The sequence below is a fragment of the Cebidichthys violaceus genome, unplaced genomic scaffold (genome assembly GCF_023349555.1).
Source record: "Cebidichthys violaceus isolate CVI_PGR_0920_01 unplaced genomic scaffold, fCebVio1.0.p SCAF_1, whole genome shotgun sequence".
Taxonomy (NCBI): Eukaryota; Metazoa; Chordata; class Actinopteri; order Perciformes; family Stichaeidae; genus Cebidichthys; species Cebidichthys violaceus.
The window spans coordinates 11,862,947-11,876,250 of NW_027176262.1; the positions used below are offsets into that span (position 1 = coordinate 11,862,947).

Consider the following 13,304-nt stretch of genomic DNA (forward strand, 5'->3'; position numbering starts at 1 on the left):
CATGACGACACAAAGAGCGAGCCGGATGGTGAGGGGTTACCATGGTAACATCCTTAGTACCCCTTCCCACCCCCCCCCCCGTGTGTTTGGAGCCTTGTTGGTCCAGACAAACCCGATAGGGCTAACTGTGACGGCAGTAAAATGTTGAAAGGCGTTAATTCATCAGACAAATCGTCCAGTCTGTTTTTTATGATGATAGATTACTGAATCAAGTTTCAATCTGTGGAGGCTGTGATGGCTCCCAAGAGGAGAGCGGATCTGGCACTAACAAAGCAACACTATACAGTTTTATGAGCATGCGGCACAGCAAAGGCCTCAAACAGCTTATGGTGAATTTAGACACTGAAACTACATTTTCTGCACTGCATTTCGATTTAAAAGATTTGGATTGTGACCCTCTCTATGACATTCAAAGTTTATTAGAGCAACCACTTGTCAAAAAATTTACTATTTTTGGGGATATTTTCAATCACCTACCCCTAGAGAGTCCAAGGGAAATAAACTGAGGGCCACTGTTGATCAGACTCGTCCTTGAAGGGTTTAGTTAGGCTACCTGAGACAGAAATGGGAGCAGTCTGAAACTGTATGAACATTTATTCTCAGCCTGCTGATACAAGTGGTGGAAATGTGGTGAGTTACAACAGCCTCTATTAAACTCAAATGGTAAACTATCAGGGCTATGTTTTCGTTACAAAAATGTTCATCTGTAATGTTAAGGCATATAAGAATGTGTGAAATATGATGCCTCACTGGTACATATATTCCGTATTGAGAAGAAGCATCAAATTTTTACCTTGTCACCACTCTTGCCTTCAGGCTCTATGGAATTCTTTTCAAGCGGCCTTTCCTCTCCTTGGTGACTTGCAGCTGGCTGATCTGTGCTTTCCGTGGGGATGATGCTGCCCTCTTCACACATTGCGTCGCTCTTCTTTTGTATTTCAGAATCAATCTTTCCTTCTCCTACAAGGTCCTTTGCTTCTGAACTTCTCTCTTTTTCTACCTCTGCATCCTCCGGCTGTGACTCAACAGGTCGTCTCTGACCCTCCTCGTTCTCCTCTAGTGGAAGTTGTGCACTTGCCTCGAAAGTTTCACTCTCGGTTGCAGCCGTCAATACATTTGACCAGGTGACTTGTGAAGAATGATCCTCCACCTCACTATAACCTTCTGCATGTATGTCCCCTTTGTCTCCTCCAACCGTGTCTGTTGTCACATCTTCTTTGTCGTCAGGGTTGTTTGACTTTGCCTCTTCTTCAGAATTCTGGTGAAATTCGCCTTCCCTTATCTTCTCATTATGTTCATTCTGATTGGTTTCATCCTCCCGGTTCTCTTCGTCTGCCTCAGTGGTGGGTTGATGTGATGAGCTGGTTTTAACACCTTTGCGCTTCTCATCATCATCATTATCATTTAAATTATCATTTGTGTTTGTGTCCACCTTCTCTTTCATTATATGAAATGCCTCGTGCTGACTTTCCATTTCCCCCCCTTCAGAATGAACTGCTTTTTCAACTCCCATCATTTCAAGTTCATCTTGGTCTAGTGTGCGAGATATATTTTGGTCTGTTGACACGACAGTAACTTCTTTGGACTCTTCCTCCTGTTGCATTTCTAACATCTTGTTCTGTAAGATCTCCAATGAGCCCTCTTCCTCTGGCTGTTTCTCCTCAACCTCTTTAATCTGCTGATCCTCTGGAACATCTTCAAAGCTGATCTCAACTAAGGAATCCTCCTTTGGTAAAGCATTAATGTGTAAACCACCCTTAATATGAGCTAAACTTTCATTTATTCCCCCTGGAGAAGCCTCAGTCTCTGTTGCTTCCTCCTCCTTTGCTTTTTCTACCTGATCCTTTGCTTCATGTTGATTGCACTCGGGAGTTTCAGATTGAGACAATGATGATTGTACAACAGTTTCCTCAGGTTGGGGTTTTGAGCTGTCACCCTCATCTTCAGCAGTGGCTCCATCAATTATTCTTTCTGTTGCTCCAAGCTCTGTAGCACACACATCCACACCAGCTAGCCCAGAATATGGAAATGCCTCCACTTGTTCTTCATTGTCAGTTTTCTTTACTCCTTCCTCATCTACAATCTCCTCATCTACTACTGCAGTCTCTTGTTGATCACCTCCCTCATCTTCTGCCGTTCCTAACTCCTGAGAACACACATCTACCTTTATAATCTCTGTGAATGATGACAAGTCAGTGGGCTTTAACTCAGACGGAGGCATAGCATGGTCTGAAGCCGAGCTGCTATCTTTTCCATTAGCTGCCCTGTCAACATGATCAAATGTAGTTATTGTTGGCTCTTTCTCTTCCTCGGCCCCACTCACATCATCTGGCTGTACATCTACAGCTGGGAGCATGTTGCCTGTTTCCTCTTCTGAAATTTCCTTTTCCAGTGAAATAACGTGTTTCTCTGTCATGTCATGTTTTTCCTCATATTCTTCTGTGCTTGCAGTCAAATCCACTTCTTCAGAGACATTGGGATGTGTAGTGGAAAGATTTAAGGTTTCTGATTCATCTTCAGTTTGGTACTCAAATGATTTTTCTCTAAAAAAAATCAAAAATTAAAGTAATTATCATATTATTTGTATATTATTTTTAGTATTTGCTTAAAAAATATGCAGAAAAATGACTTCACACAACAACTCTAGGTGTAAACCTTAAAATTATAAACAAGAGAAATATAAAACGTAATAATCATTTCTTCTTTATTTCTACTTGTTACTATTCTTTCCCTTGTGTATATCCTCTCCCTGCTCTGGTGATCCTCCTGGCTGTTGATAGCACATAAGATGAGACTCACTTGGAAATGGTCACCTCTGTTTCAGGGTCTTTTTCAGGAATAGCCTGTTGAGTAAAAACAAACAACAAAGGTGTAACGGGGAATAAACAGAGATACCTAACAGAGGATAGATACTGTATATAGGTATGATGAGAGTAGTGACTTTGAATTTGTACCCCTGTAGCCTTAAATGCATTGTTGTTATATGTGTCTTCCTGCTTAGCTGCCCACTCAGCAGGGTCCATTCCACTATCTGAGTTACAAGCAAAAAACAATCAATTACTTGACAGCAGTTTAATGGCATTCGTCTTGATTTTACCAAGTGAAACGTTGCAGTTACCCTCTCTTTGTTTGAGAAGAGCATCGAAATACTGTGCAGCATATGTAGGGATGTCTTCGGGCTGGTCTCGCAGGACTTCTCGGGCCAACCCCTCCAGGATGGTACTAAATCCTCGCGGGACCCGCAGGTGAGTGATGGAGAAAGGTACTGACATGTTTGAGCATACGCTGGGACAGCTAGGGATAACCAGGAGAAGTCGGCGTTTTTATCAGTTATTTACTTTCTTCCTGGTGGGTAATTTAGGGGAGAAGCTAACGTTAGCTATCAAATAACACTGGGAACTTTCCACACAATATAAGCTAACGTTGGTAGTTCACCATTTAGATAACTTTAATATATACTTAAGCAAGTTTTAGAAAATGTCAGAACATTAGTAATTAGTTACAGCTGGTACCTTAAATGACTTGCACTTCGTATCCACCTTTACGTATGAATGTTTGTTTAGCTAACAACTGTTTGCTACTGTGTTTTGTTGATAGCCGTTTCTAGGCAACGGTTGTAACTACGGACACTGACAAGGCTCAAAACTTACAAGAAATAATGGCTTTATTGGATATAAATGCGGGTCCATTATACACATAGAACACGTACAAAACAATATGATAGGCACATACTAAAACATTGCTTAAAAAGAAGAAACATGAAGTGTATAAACATGAAAAACTGTATAAAAGTGTATAAAAAACAAGAAGCGTGTTTTCCTTCTCCCTCTCTGTTCCACCAGCAAGGAAGGACCTCAGTCAGGCGTATGTGATGACTGCATATTCAGAGTTGGTGCTCATCTTGCGGCTGACTTCTCTGGGCTGGGGGACATGCAGTCTGTCAGCTGAACGTGAGGCCTGCAGGTGAGACCTTGATTCTTCTCCCCACCACTGAAGGAGAAGCAGAAACAAACTCATGTGACATTAGCATGTTAAGAATAGCTAGACTATCTCAAGACTTTTGAGGGGCTTCCCCTAGTACTCTCTTTAATAATATTGTCATTATCATGTGGTGTATTTAAAGGTTACAGCAAAACATTTGTTCCAAGCAACCACGTGTTTTACTCCAAAACAACTTGTTATTAGCTTTACGTATTAACCGTGCAATCTGCAGATTAAGACCAATTAACTAACTAACTAACTAACTTGATAACATGTAAACAGTCAATGCACTTTCTAGTTTATTTGGTACATCTGGCTAATTCAACACCACCTTTTTAAAAGAGGTGTTAAATTGTATGGTCATTTTGGAGGCTGTAGTTTGTGGTGCTGTTAAAATATATTGCGATCTATTGAGAAATGTTTCAATACCTAATAAACTGGAAAATTTCATGCATAAATATATAAACTGAAGAAGTGTTAAAATTGAGCAGACCCCACATTCCTTGTTTGGCTCACTATGCGCAGTATAGCTCTTTACTTTCCCTCGGCCTCGAAATGTCTGTGAAACATAGCCAAGTAACTGCTCATTCATTTAAGCTAATATATTTTGGGTATTCATTCTGCCTCATTGTAATCCAATATACCACTATAATCAACCAATATAGGTGACCACCATAACAGCGCATTTACCTTCTTTGGATTCATGTAGCCTACTTGATCTATGGTTGCTCATACATCAGAGGAGAATAAGCTGTCCTATGAATTTGGGATTCGGTAAGATAAAAGTGACAAACATATCGATTCTGAAGCCACGTTTCTCATGTTCCTCACCTCGTTTTGATCTCCAGGAGTCAAGTAGCCGACCTGAGTAAGCTCTGGTGTACTGACACCTCGGACAGTGATCATGATGTCAGCATATGGAACCTCAGTGTCACTCTCAATTTCTGGGACCAAGAAATTATTCATTATAAGTTATTGTCAGCCTTTGTATTGCAAACGGTGATGCTGTGACACTTGGAAAATCATCTTACCCGGTGTAGGAATCCTCACTCTTTCGCTTTGTGTTGACAGTGACCCTGGGGATATGATAGGAATGAATGGTAGCGGGATTTGGAGATTGAAATTCTTGCGTTTTATATTTTATATTTGAAATGATTTACCCTTGACTGGTGAGGGGACAGCGTGAGGAGGTAGTGGCGAGCTTAAACAAGAGAATATAAAGAAATTAACAAATAAAGAATTTAGCTAAATTATAGATTTTTAAAGATTTAACAAAGATTTTCCCAAATAGTCATTCAGTCAATTGTACTCACCCTGACCTGGACACAACAGGCTCCCCTGGAATTTGTGACAATATTAACACAATTTTCTTTTTTAGAAATTGTTACTTTTTATAGCATATTGCGTGAATTCATATTGTAATATTTTGTAATCACCTTTATCATTCCAGCTCCGTCTGTTGCGGCTCAGACACAGGTAAACGGCTAATGCTGCAAGCACCATAGCCACAGCTACGGTAACTGTTGCTAAAACCTTAATACCAGTAAATTCTCCTGTTAACATGGAAACAATAGTATTAACTTGGATTGCATCAAAAGGGCAACTATTACTTTTCAGTTCCACATATAGCACTAGTCAAAAATTTCAGCAAAGTAGCCGCCTTTGTGCGGCATTAAAATATTGCTTGGAAAGTTGTGCTCAACACTGTAGCAGTAGTTCCCGCAAATGTGTTGCACACGTAGGTTGCCTTGCATTCACTCTCCTGTCCAGTTCATCCCTAACCAGCTCGGTGTTCAAATCTGTGCTGACCATTCCATGATTTGAAGCCTATCAGTTTGTGCTTTTCTTCCATATTAGTTCACTCATAGCCCGGAGGTTTGTGTTTGGGTCATTATCTTGCTGTAGGATGAACTCCTGACTAAGTAGGTGTTGGCCAGAGGGCATTGCATGGCGCTGTAAATGCTGGACTATGAAGCTAGCAAAAAAAACATCACGCTTCCTCCTCCATGTTTGACAGTTGGTGTCACACACTGATCCTTTCGCCTATCTCAGCTGCGTACCAAAACCGTACGTGATAAACTGTAGATATCACCATCTTAGCAATGGCTTCCTTACTGGCGCTCAACCTGTCAAACCTGCAGTTGCAAATGTTCTCCTCACAGTTGGAACCGAGACTTTCTTATTTCGACCAGTGTTGAGCTGTGCTTGAAGCTGTGCTGTGAGCCGCCTGTCATGCAAGCTGTTGACTCTCAGAAACATGTCTTCTGATTCTGTTATGACTTTGGGTCTGCCAGACTACTTCCTATCAGAGTTTCCTTCATTTTCCAAGTGGATAGAAAACTACTCACTGTCACCTTATCTTTCTTTGCGACTCTTCTTAAGGAAAGACCTACACTTTTAAGGTTTGTATTGGTCTGTCTGGCTCCTCAGCATGACGATTACAATATATTACATTGTGCAGTGCGATATTGACAAATAATGCTTTTGAGGGTGTACTAAGCTTCAGAGGGTGTAGTAAGCTTGTATGTGTATATACTGTATGTGTATCAAAGTCCCATCTCACCTTCAGTTGGATCTTTTGGCTTAGCAGGAAGCGATGCTGAGAAATAAGAGAATATAGTACATAGTATAAATAAATACAAGTCATTTGTAAAAATCATGTATCGCTACAATTGTGGACTAGTTCATATCAGCCATTTTAATACGATTTTCTTAACATAAAAGGTCCTCACCATTTTTTGTTCCAGTTTTTGGCGTAGCTGTCCAGTTTGGGATACGTTCAGCTTAAATAGAAATAACAACCAATAAACTGAAATCAAATCTAGTTCCAGCATTTGTTTACTTGTTGCATCTTGAAGAATTGCCAACATCCAGATGCATCTTATATTGATTTTAATAATAATTACCTTGGAGTTGCAGTAAAACAATGCGCTCTGTTTTTTGTGGAAGTTGAGGGTGATCTGTAGCTACTGTGTAGCAAGTGTAGTTCTTCTTAAGATCTCCAGTAGACACATTTGATAGACGAAGGGACGATATGCACAAGCTGCTTTTCAGCTGCTCTTTTGTCCCGTGGCAGCCAGAGTTGTCTGATGCGTGGCTCCAACAGCCACGAACAAATCCAGTGGAGCAATTGTATGTGCAGTTTAATGTTAGAGAATCACCTAACGCTACAGGTAAGAAATCGATGGGTATCGTCATATTAACACAGCTCACAAAATCTGCAAAAAGAGAACATTTGATCTACTTTACAAAACATTGTATTACATCAAATAAAGAGCACATTTGTATAGATGAGTGCATCATTGAATAAATGTATACATGTATTTAACACACTTAATTGCTAGAATCCAGCCCAATGACAAAGAATATATATATTACCTTGTGCCACCCAAAAGAAGAGGAAAGTGAAGATTGTCATTGTTGTTCTGATTCCTGCCACCTCCAAACATGCAATAAAATATCTCGTGCACATCTAGTTTAGTGATGCTTGCACCTGCAGGAAAATGCTGAAATACCCACACATGTGCAACAGGAAGTGGCAGACAACAGGATTCAGAGCTGTGTAAAATTCATAACTTTCCATTAAAGTAGTTAAAAGTAAAAAAATAAATAAATAAATAAATTCTCAAACATGATGATACACAAATGACACACTAACATATTTATGTAACTACATTTTTACTTATGTTTCAATAGTGCAAAGCATACATTTTGCACCTGGCTTGAAAAAAATACACATGATATTGTGGTTTGCACATTTCTGCAGATGCACCATTGCAGCTCACGCTCTGCTCAGAGGATGTGCCTGGCATTCATTTTCCACTGACATGAATGAATTTATTTTCAAATCCTCACAATTTGAAGATAAAGGGGGTCTTTTGTGACATTCAGCGTTAGCGTGTGGATTCATTTAGTTAATTCCAAAAATGTATCAGATTTTTCATATCTGTTCCATATTTTATTCTCTTTATAACCTTTAAATGAAACACACAGGTAACATAAATAATTGAAGTAATCCACTAACAGAGACAATATCTAGGTTAGCTTTAGCACATACTCATGAATTATGGAAGTGGAAGGTACAGTTTCAGAACATCATTGCACACCATTATCAGCTAGAGCAGCCACCTGGGACTCACATTTCACGCTCTTGTTTCACTTTCAGTGACTGAGGGCCTCTCACTTTCATGTCCTTAAACAGTCCTGTAGGCTAAGACCAAACAGTCTTGAATGAAACAGCGTGGACTTTATTAGAAATTCAGTGATGTGCTCATGGAAAGTAATGCACCTGTTCGGTTTTTCAGCTTCATGGATTTTTCTGCTTCTGCCACAATCTGGACATGCCTCAGGTAAGAGCAATGACAGTTAAAGGTTGAGCAAACAAATTGAGCTAATTTAAGAAGAAACAAAATCATCTTGACTGGACAGTCTTTCTAATGTCTCTTCTACATCCTTCCTGACATTAATTTATGTGTGCAAGAATCATCTGAAGGGAGTGCAGACCTCTCCCTCGGTGAAGAGACAGACATTGGTCAGTGTCCAGAGGGAAAATACTTCTCCCACCAGCTTTGTTTGGAGTGTCCCTCTGGTCATTTGTAAGTCATCAACCATCTTTGAGTACTGACCTGTATACTTTTACCATGTACACTATGAGAATGCTATGGAAGCCCATTTCCGCCACTGTGAGGAAAAAAACAAGATCCTGTAAGTCATAATAATGAGATATGTATCTCATTATTATGAGATAGTAAGTCGAAATAATGACATAGTATCTCATTATTATGAGATAGCAAGTCATAATTATGAGATGCTAAGTCATTATTTTGGATAGTATCTCATTATAATGACTTACAGGTTCTTCATTTTTTCCTCACAGTGGCGGAAATGGGCTTCCATATAATATACATACATGCAACTTTAGGAAAAAAAACAAAAACATTTTCTTCTTTTAATCACTTTTAAAACTAATAATGATACATTTAACTGTAATTTAGACAATTAATTCATATATTTATGTTGTATAGTTGCCCCGGCAATGTATCTGCACCTCATAGATGTCCAGCAGGAACATTCAACCTTTACACGGGAAAAAGCAGCCTCAGTGACTGCAAGGTGAGAGACTGTTGTCAATAAAAGCCCATCATCATACATTCTATTCATCGATATTTTTTTGTCATGCCCTCTTTTGAAAGCCAAATAAAGTGTATATTTCATTTGATAATATTTCTAACAATGAATCAGATTGAAAGACCTTGTTCACAACAAATATTTTGACTTGTCATCTCAGGAAAAGCACAGCTGGAACTGCAGTAACCTGTTTCAGCAGTTACTGCAGTGAAATGCAGCAATTAATGATTACTGACACCTGTGTTTGACATGCAGATCAAATGAAAAAGGTCTATTCAACATAAACTTGACTTCACATACTTTTCCCCTCATGTGTCTATAAACCACACATATTGTTCTTGGTGCAGTGTAACAGGTGTTATGGTTGTCATTGTACTGTCTTTACTCATTTTGATATGTTTGCAGCCTTGTTTTCCAGGTCTCATCAGTTCAGAGGATAGAGTGGACTGTAGGCTATGTCCTGCAGGTTTCTCATGTGATCCAGCCAATGGGACGCTTTCTTTATGCCCCCCAGGACAACATTCTCCTGAGGGAGTCCTACAGTGTCTGACATGCCCTGAAGATTCTGTCTGCACCTCTGGATTTCCTATAAAGGTAAATCTTACAGCAGACTGTTTTAATTTCATGTCTTTCATCCTAAAATGTGTTGTATCTGAGAGAGACAATGTCTGGTTTGCTATTATAAATGGTTGGTTTGGCTAAAAAATTGAATAAAACTAAGTCATATGCTCCTTTCTCCCTTATTCATTTCTTATATGTTCCTTACAGTGTAAACCTGGCAAAGAGCCCAACCAAGATCACACTATGTGTAATGACTGTCCTTCAGGCTTCTATTCCACTGTGTGCACTATCCAGTGCCTGCAGTGTCCAGCAGGTAGTGCAGAAATAAATCAACGTTATCTAATCTGCTCTCAATACAGCATTAGATATATCAGTAGACTCAAAATAAATTTGTAACTTTGTGTCCTCTGTCTGCCATAGGAAGTTACTGTCCAGACAGTGGGATGTCACAGCCGCTCCCCTGTCCTCCTAGTTGGTCTTCCACACCTGGACAGACTTACTGTAACTGTAATGATACATCGTTGCTGTGTGTAGGAGCTGAGACCCCCCGCTGGAGCCAGCCAGTCCACAGGTCCAGTCAAACGATCAGCTGCCGACCAGGAACATACAAAGAAGCAAGGGAAGAGTTGTCATGTGTGGTCTGTCCAATAGGTTAGAGTTTATCACTTACATATATTTACATTTACAGTTTCCTCACCTCCATCCGTCTCTAACTGTCTACCTCTATTTGTTCATGTTTGTTTTCGCCCTAGGCCATTACTGTGTGGGAGGTGTAGCTGTACCCTGTCCTGCAGGGACTTATGGCCCTAAAGAAGGTCTACAGAGGTTGAGAGAATGCACAATCTGTCCTGCAGGTAGAGTATTGATTGATAGTGGCAAACCTTCTAAAATGTACTCACAGTTCCACGTTCCAACAGTATACCGTATTTTTCGGACTATAAGGCGCACCGGATTATAAGGCGCACTGTGAATTAACGTGTCTATGTTCACACATAAACCGCACCGGATTATAAGGCGCATTAAGCAAAACAACACAGTCCGGTAAATCAAACTTTATTCAACTCAGTTGTAACAACAAATACCGGTACAGAAAAATACACTCACTTATCGATTCATTCCTCTTCCACAAATCCATCGAATTCTTCATCGTCAGTGTCTGAGTGAAACAGCTGTGCGATTTCGGCATCAAGAATGCCCGAATCCCTCTCGTCATTTTCCGAGTCAGTCTTGTTGCTGTTATCGGTACTTGGCTGTTCAGTGATGATTCCAGCTTTCGTGAAAGCTCGGACGACAGTTGCGACCGATGGTTACTTGTTGTGCTTATTGATCGATTTTGACTTTTAGTTTAGACATTACATTCCTGTTACGGGGCCGATCAGGTAGTGACACAGCGTACCGTAATGCTCCGAATATCCATTGAGCGGAGCGGCTTCGTTGCTTACCAAAGTCGTACTTACACATTTCGGCAGATTTTTGAGCGCATTGTACCACATAAAATCGATCAATAAGCACAACAAGTGACCATACATAAGGCGCGCTGGATTATAAGGCGCACTGTCAATTTTTGAGAAAATTTAAGGATTTTAAGTGCGCCTTATAGTCCGAAAAATACGGTATATACCCATAATCTCAGTACCAACTCAGCCACAGTTTTTCAAGCCTAATGGAAAAAATGTACTTAGATAATTGTTTTGTATGTCTTAACCATATATGATATGATATACTGTAAAATACAAAAAAAGAAAAACATTTGTTTCTATAAATGCTTTTCTCTAGGGTTTTACTGTCTGGAAGGCAGCTCATGGAGACCCACCTCCCAGTTCCTGTGCCCACAGGGCTATTACTGTGAAGAGGGCACCGGCACCCCGCATGGGTCACCTTGCCCCGCTGGTACAGCGGGGGAACAACTGGGTCAGACAAGTAGGGCAGCCTGCAAGAGATGTAGAGAAGGACGCTTCTGTCCTGCAGGTAAGTCTTAGCACTAATACACTGACTTCCATGGATGTGTCAGATCAAATGTGGCACAGTAAGTAACTACAACCATATTTAAAGAAAGTATATGAAATGAAGATTGCTAGATGTGTGTGTGTGTGTATGTATGTGTCTGTGCGGCACAGGCTCATCGGGTCCTGGCCTGCCCTGTGCTCGTGGGAAATACTGTCCTGCTGGCACCTTGGAAGAAGTGATATGTCCTCGAGGCACCTTCACCCCCCACCAAGGAGCAATAAGTGAATTTATAAGCTGGATTATTACTCTTTTATACTCACCAAGTAATATTTCATATACACATGCATTGATTCCCCCCCCCCCCCCCCCCCCTGCATACTGGGCAAAGGCTCTGGCTTGCGGTTTATTTAAAAGTGAAATTAATATTTGGGAACTTCCCTACAGTTCCTCAGCAGCTCCGCTTAAACTAATATGGTGCTATTGCAGTCTATCATAGCAAAACTCAGTGATTATATAAAGATATAAGTGTTGTTTTGTTCCCTTGATGAACCGGAATATATAGATGAGAAATTGCGACAGATGGATGTCGAGAGGGCGAAGAGAAAAATTAGCTATAAAAAAACTGTAGATGACAAGCTGGAGCTGTGGGTCCAGTATAGATAAAACGGGTAGATTGAAAAAACTTCAAATAATACCTTAAAATGAAGAGAGACACATTCATCTTGCAACTATTCATCTTGTAACTATGCCCTCCAGGTGTGAAGGACTGTCTCAAATGCCCGGCTGGTTTTTACTGTCCTGAGGGGAGAAGCGACCCTGTGCCCTGCCCACCAGGCTCCTTTAACCCCTTAGAGGGTCAGGATGAGTTGACTGATTGTAGAGAGTGTTATGCAGGAAAGGCCTGCACACAGGTAGCTTTGAGAGCCCCCGATGTGGACTGCATGCAAGGGTAAGAAAAGGTTTTCTTTGAAGTTTTCTTGTGTTTTTTATACTGCATGTCTGATATGAAGGACAATAAACATTTCTCTTACAATGGGATTTTTGTAATCTTTAAATTGTTACTCTATTTTTGCCTGAATCTTGATAGGTTTGCATGTCCCCCTGGTTCCTCTAAACCCAACCCGCCGGCCAATGCCTGCCCACCAGGGACACTGAGCGATCGCACAGACCTCACTGACCGCTCACAGTGTCAGCAGTGCCCAGCGAGATATGCCTGCTTTCGAGGTGCCATTTACACATGCTGTACATGTTCGGTTGGCCTTTAAAAGTACTGTTTGATATTTCACTATTAGTAGTATCAGAATAAATTGATTTAGATTCCTATGCCAAATGGAGCTGGATATAGCAATGTGATATTATTTATGTTATATGAGTCAACATATTGATTTAGCTTCAATGTGTGCTTTCCTAGACCTAAAGGGTGCATTAAGGACGTAATGTGCACATTTTGAGCTTACTTGACTGCTCTAGAGACATAAAATAAAATTAATGCCTCTAATTTGATCACTATGTCCATGTTGATAATCATTTACTTTCTTACGAAAGTATTCTTATTATTATTGATGTTTGGGGTATTTGGTTGAAGATTTAGCAATATTCAATTGTGTCAGTATCCCCTAAACCTACTTTATATCAATAAAATCTATAGCTTGCGAGTTTTCCAACCTTGATGCCTATATTATTTATGC

General features: G+C 40.3%; 2 protein-coding genes across 3 annotated transcripts; both read right to left on the reverse strand.

Annotated features, from left to right (window-relative positions):
- Positions 1-678: 678 nt before the first annotated feature.
- Positions 679-3,592, reverse strand: LOC137872541 (protein starmaker-like). Of its 2 annotated transcripts, XM_068710799.1 has the most exons (5): positions 3,513-3,592; positions 3,119-3,294; positions 2,955-3,031; positions 2,800-2,843; positions 679-2,543 (listed from the first exon to the last, which is right to left on the reverse strand). In XM_068710799.1, the coding sequence occupies exons 2-5, from the start codon at positions 3,270-3,272 to the stop codon at positions 782-784; spliced, it is 2,037 nt and encodes a 678-aa protein (XP_068566900.1). In that variant the 5' UTR covers positions 3,273-3,294; positions 3,513-3,592; the 3' UTR covers positions 679-781. The 2 variants fall into 2 exon arrangements, with proteins under 2 accessions (XP_068566900.1, XP_068566909.1); XM_068710808.1 differs by lacking the exon at positions 3,513-3,592 and having other exon boundaries at positions 3,119-3,351.
- A 73-nt stretch (positions 3,593-3,665) lies between these two features.
- LOC137878687 (uncharacterized) lies at positions 3,666-7,463 on the reverse strand. The gene is made up of 10 exons (XM_068719107.1): positions 7,360-7,463; positions 6,888-7,199; positions 6,714-6,764; positions 6,545-6,580; positions 5,418-5,534; positions 5,295-5,319; positions 5,142-5,182; positions 5,013-5,057; positions 4,813-4,925; positions 3,666-3,990 (listed from the first exon to the last, which is right to left on the reverse strand). Exons 1-10 carry the CDS (start codon positions 7,451-7,453, stop codon positions 3,859-3,861), a joined length of 966 nt encoding a protein of 321 aa, XP_068575208.1. The 5' UTR covers positions 7,454-7,463; the 3' UTR covers positions 3,666-3,858.
- Positions 7,464-13,304: the final 5,841 nt, after the last annotated feature.

Coding starts and splice junctions, on each gene's coding strand:
- LOC137872541 (XM_068710799.1), bottom strand. CDS start 3,272: ATGTCAGTACCTTTCTCCATCACTCACCTGCGGGTCCCGCGAGGATTT. Junction 3,032..3,118: donor TCTTCTCAAACAAAGAGAGG/GTAACTGCAACG, acceptor CTTGTAACTCAG/ATAGTGGAATGGACCCTGCT. Junction 2,844..2,954: donor ATGCATTTAAGGCTACAGGG/GTACAAATTCAA, acceptor TTTACTCAACAG/GCTATTCCTGAAAAAGACCC.
- LOC137878687 (XM_068719107.1), bottom strand. CDS start 7,453: ATGTGCACGAGATATTTTATTGCATGTTTGGAGGTGGCAGGAATCAGA. Junction 4,926..5,012: donor AGTGAGGATTCCTACACCGG/GTAAGATGATTT, acceptor TCTTGGTCCCAG/AAATTGAGAGTGACACTGAG. Junction 3,991..4,812: donor CTCCTGGAGATCAAAACGAG/GTGAGGAACATG, acceptor CTTCTCCTTCAG/TGGTGGGGAGAAGAATCAAG.